Genomic DNA, 5,681 nt, shown 5'->3' with positions numbered 1-5,681 from the left:
GGTGCTGCAGCAGGAATCACACTATTTTTCCTGATTGTCGGCATTGTAGCATGCTTATGCTGCAGGAAGGTGAAGAAGAAGAAGAAGAAGAGGAAGGAGAAGAAGTCTCATAACTCGATCAACTACCCTCAACATACGGGGGTCAAAGGTTTCTACTTTGCTTTTACAATTACATTTCATCAGGATCACTCTACTGAATTGCACGACGGTTAATGCCAAGTTGATATTTTGTATAATGATATGTTTCACAATGCATTTTTTAAATAAATTTTCGCGCCTGCAACTGCTTAATAGGTTCTTCATATTTGATGTCTTAAAAGATAAGTTGAAACTTTCAGAAGTTTAACACTAAGGATATTAATATTATCTGCCATTGATGTTTGTAAATCCCTCTGTTAAATCCCATTATTAACACGATTTAACAAATTTGAGGCTTTCTACCTTTCATAAATCTTAAATCATAAAAACAAACAATTAAATTATTTATTAAAACTTAGCAAGCTTTCTCAAATGTCATTCCAAAGCTTATAAAATAGTGAACCTTCTCAAGCTTTACTAAATCCGGATTTGTAGTTGGAGATTACTACAACAACGGAAAAGCTCCTCCAAAATGGAATAATAATGGACAAGGAGCTGTGGCCAAGCTCCCACCACCTCCAGGCATGGCTTGGAATGCATCTCCTGCTCCCCCAAACATCAACACCGAAAACAGCGTGAATTACTCAGGACCAAATGGTGTGCCACTTCAGTCTTCTCCATCCATCGCCCTTGGTTTTGTTAAGAGTACATTCAGCTATGAAGAGTTGGAGGCTGCTACAAATGGGTTCTCCGATGCAAACATACTGGGACAAGGTGGTTTTGGCTATGTGTACAAGGGAGTATTGCCAAATGGGCAAGAAGTTGCTGTGAAACAGCTCAAAGCAGGAAGCGGACAAGGTGAGAGAGAGTTCCAAGCTGAGGTTGAGATCATTAGCAGAGTTCACCATCGCCACTTGGTCTCCCTTGTCGGTTACTGCATTGTTGGATCTCAACGCTTGCTTGTTTATGAGTTTGTTCCTAACAAGACTCTGGAGTTCCACCTGCATGGTAAGCTATCTTCTTTTCCTCATTTCATCTATTTCCGAGCTTGCTCCTTATTGAAATAGACCACTTTCCTTATTTACTCGGAATTGTACAATAGTGAAGTATCTCTGTCTTGCAGGAAAGGACCAGCCAACAATGGACTGGCCTACCAGAATGAGAATTGCTTTAGGATCAGCTAAAGGCGTCTCCTACTTGCATGAAGATTGTAAGTAACGGATGTTTACTTTGACTCGTACTTCATTATTTCTCTATTAACTATCTTCGTTTTCTCTTTATGTTACATTATAAATGAAGGCCATCCTCGGATCATCCATCGAGACATCAAGGCTTCAAACATTTTGCTGGATTACAGATTTGAGGCTAAGGTAGTGTGTAATTCTATATATCCTCATTCAATTCGGCCTTCATGATTTGATGATAAGTATGGTGTTTGAAATCAATTAAACCAGGTTGCGGACTTTGGACTGGCTAAGTTATCTTCAGACAACTACACCCATGTCTCAACTCGCGTTATGGGCACATTTGGGTGAGCTATAGTTCAGTGACTTCAATAAAGATTACAACAGGAAAGACTGCCTCATGAAACTGAAGTCTTGTAGCCATGTTTCAGGTATCTGGCTCCTGAGTATGCGTCAAGCGGCAAGCTTTCTGAGAAGTCTGATGTTTTCTCATTTGGCGTTATGCTTTTAGAGCTTATAACTGGCAAGAAGCCAGTTCACAGCAATCCTATGGAGGATAGCTTGGTTGATTGGGTAAAAGACTTTGTTTGAAGGATATTCAAGATATAACTTTTGATTAAGATATATATCATATCAATTTTTCTGTTGGTATCAGGCAAGGCCTTTATTGACACAGGCATTAACTGATGAGAGCTATGATCAACTCGTTGATCCAAGACTCGACGGGAATTACAGTAAAATGGAGATGGCGAGGATGGTGACATGCGCTGCTACAAGCGTTCGACATTCTGCTAAAATGCGTCCAAAGATGAGCCAGGTAAAGACAGCTTCTTCTGCTATTCTTTGAACTTAGTTCCATCTTCCCATAATTTTGGGGAAGGAAAGCTCTTTCCATTCATGAAACTTTGCGCAGATTGTAAGAGCGCTAGAAGGTGATTCAACACTTGAGGACTTGACTGAAGGAGTGAAACCAGGGCAAAGCATGCAATTCATTTTTAGTCCAGAGCGTGAATCAGCTGGCTCCTATGCCTCTAGCATGAGCCATTTCAGAAGGGCTGCGTTTGATAGCAATGGTTTGAGCCATGAATACAGTGGAGTGACCAGTGAATATGGCCTCCATCCCTCATCATCAAGCAGCTTCGACGAGATCTCCACCGTTGTGCCTCATCCAGACAGCACTGGCCTGCAGCTGAATGCATATTAATAGGAAAGATGAATCACTGATTTCTTTGGTCTGCTGATGTTCTGTGAGATCTCCACCGTTGTGCCTCATCCAGACAGCGCTGGTCTGCAACTGAAAGCATATTAATAGGAAAAATGAATCACTGATTTCTTTGGTCTGCTGATGTTCTGTTGGAGGGGGAATGAGTTGGTTTCTATGCTCTTTTTATATATTCAGAGTAAGATTGGCTCTTATGATTCAAGAGGAAGTTTTCTTAGCTGCCAAAAAGTTCATATTTTAGATTTTTAAATGGCTAGTTTGTTGCTAAAAGAAAGTTTTCTCCACCCTCGGCCATTTTTCCTTGAATTTCAAGGTGATTATTAGTTCTTGTTGAACCGTTCTGATGAAGAGAATTCATGTTTCGTTGTTGATTTTATGTCAACATCTTTTTTATACTATATGAAAATGTAATTATGTTTTAATTCTCTTCTTTTATTGTGGCCATGTAGAATTTGATATTGCCATTAGAAGATTTATTGCTTGATTTAGCATTATGAATTAGCATTATATTTTTCATGGGGCTTGGGGTTTGTAATCAGTCGGAATATGCATATAAAAAGTGAAGAAAAAAAAATTGGATAAGGATCATCTAATTGGAGTTTAATCAGGATGAGATTTTTGCTTTTTAATTTTATTTTAGAGTTGTACCTGTTAAAATTTTTCTACTCCAATCATGTCAAAGAATGTGAGGCACTTCAATCAAGGTTTGAGAGTTTTTTTTTTTTTTTCCATTGCTTTAATTTCTAAATGGCATCAGATAATGATTAGGTTGATCTATCCAATCATAATTTTTATTATCTATGGTACTAGTTTCCACTTCCAATCTTATTCCTTCTATTGAATTCTTTTTCTATTCATTATGTCTGGGTTCTTTGACTTCCCTTCAAAGGAATCAACCATGATTAATAATAAAAATCAAACTAAAGGAGAGTTTCAGGTATTTCAAGTATCTTATCATTTGAAGGAGAAAAATTACCTTAAATGATCCCAAATTATAAAGAATTTTCTAAAGGGAAAGAAAAAGATCCAAGATCTTGTGAATCTACCCCAGGAGCCTAAAGACCCAAAATTCTATGGGAAGAAACTGGTTTCATGATTATGACATGGTTGTGGAACACAATGTTACTGGAGATTAGTAGGCTTTCAATTATATGTTTCTCTTTACTGCAAAAGTGGTTTGAGATGCAATTAGAGAAACTTACTCAAAAGTGACAAATTTTGCACTCATTTTTAAAATCAAGATAAAGCTCACCTTTGCCAAATAAGATAACATTCTTGTTATTAAATACTTTAATGCCTTGAATGTCTGTTGTTACAGTCAGATTACTATCAAGATCTTAAAATCTCTTGCTGTGAGGATGCCATGATCTTTAAAAACATTATTAAGTAAGAAAAAAAAAGAGTTTATGGAAAAACTAAAATAAATTTGGTTAAATTCAAACCTAAATTTTAAGTAGAGAAATTCTCACTTCTCTAAATGAAGTATTTCTCTTGTATGAGCATAAGAAGGAAAAATGATGATAATGATCAATAGTTTTGCCCTGGAGATTTCTGCCACGACAAGTTTTGAATTACAAGTTAACAGATTTTCTGTCACATAACCTTATTCAAAAGAAGCACAAATCTTTCTTTTTCTTAAAAAAAAAACTATGGTGCAGCTACTATAATAAGAAAGGGCGCACCAAGGACAAATACCAAAATTTTCACAGAAAAACCTAAGACTATGGAGGAAGCAAATAAAAAAAAAAGAATGACAGTTCTGCCTCGTAGAGTGACTAGAGTCAGAATGACTCAATTTAGAATAAACTATTAAATTTAAAAAGTTTCTTAATTTATTATAAAACTCGTTTAGATCTCGCTCTGTTGCTCACAATATTGTGATTTTTAATTATTATGCTCTTAGTGCCTTTGACAATTTTTTTCCCTTTTCTAAAATTATTATACATTGATCATATGGCAAACATTGACTATATTTCAAACTTACAAACTTTGACTTAGTAATAAAAAAAAAATTATATAAAAATCTCTAAAAATTATTGCAAGGCAAAGAAACTTCTTATTTTCTCTCAATTTAACCCTTAATAATCTATTACATTTCCCACGTCATGAACTTAACCTTCAATCTACTCACTAATTTATCAAATACCACAACTGCAAAATTGATTATAATTTTTGTTTATTATTATATTTTTTAGGATCTCACTACAAGGAAGATGATTGAGCGTGCTGGAAAAAATGATGGGTTAAACCTTCTTGAGGTTAGAAATCTACTATCATACTCCTTCAATTACAACATCAAACATATCCAAACACATCATTATAGGTTAAGATATTTTTTCTTTCAAAAATCTTCAGTGTGTATTTTTCATGAATAGAAACATTAAATATTTTCAATTTGAAACTTGCAAAATTGCTAAACATCATCATATTTATTTCTTAAATTAAGTAACACTAGTTCTTTTAGACATTTTGTATTAATTAATAATTTATGAGGACCATCTAAAATCCTCAATATCTCCAAAATCCAATGGTTTTATTTTATTTATTTGTAATTATGCTCAAATGACATGAGTATTTTAAATTAAATAAAAGATGTTAGCAATTAATACGTATATTCATTGCCGTAAAATATGAATTTCCTTTTTTCTTCTCCTTCTAATTCGTACGCTCTCATTACTTTTTTCGCAACCTTCCCGATTCAGACTATCCAAATTAGGATCTTTCCTTTTTTTTGTCTTTGTTGTTGCCGCCTTTCCATTCTATAAAAACAGAGCTTGGGCTAGTGCGTTGAGCAACTCCTCGTCTCCTCCTATAGCCCTTTATCGAAGCCCTCTGATCTTCTTCCTCCCACTCTCGCAGTTCGTTCAAAACCATTGACTTTTTACTTGAATTAGGGGTGTAAACGAGTGCTTGAGTAGAACTTGAGCCACCCTCGGCTTGAGCTTGAGCTTGATTAATTTTATCGATTTCGAACTCAAGCTCAAGCTTAAGAATACGAGTTTGAGCCGATTTGCTTATTATAAAAGAGAGAAAATAATATTAATTTAAGATGTTGTTATAATAAAATTACAAATAAAATTGACAATTAAGAGAGAAATAATAATAAATCACTTAATAGAAAATAAAAATATTATTTTTAAAATATTTTTAATACTTTGATGATTAAATCTTCAAATTTAATACATTATATATATGTA

General features: G+C 34.6%; 1 protein-coding gene across 1 annotated transcript; it reads left to right on the top strand.

Moving 5' to 3' along the window:
- The first annotated feature begins 589 nt into the window (after positions 1-589).
- On the top strand, positions 590-2,505 carry LOC110025964 (putative proline-rich receptor-like protein kinase PERK6). The gene is given in 8 exon segments (XM_020726675.1): positions 590-1,086; positions 1,202-1,260; positions 1,262-1,292; positions 1,378-1,448; positions 1,533-1,609; positions 1,694-1,835; positions 1,918-2,079; positions 2,176-2,505. Coding segments are annotated over 8 exon segments (1,257 nt in total). The 5' UTR covers positions 590-662; the 3' UTR covers positions 2,467-2,505.
- The last annotated feature ends 3,176 nt before the right edge of the window (positions 2,506-5,681 follow it).

Source organism: Phalaenopsis equestris, unplaced genomic scaffold (assembly GCF_001263595.1).
Source record: "Phalaenopsis equestris unplaced genomic scaffold, ASM126359v1 Scaffold000345, whole genome shotgun sequence".
NCBI classification, from domain to species: domain Eukaryota; kingdom Viridiplantae; phylum Streptophyta; class Magnoliopsida; order Asparagales; family Orchidaceae; genus Phalaenopsis; species Phalaenopsis equestris.
Note: the sequence above shows the minus strand (reverse complement) of the source record. Positions and strands in the feature narration are given on the sequence as shown.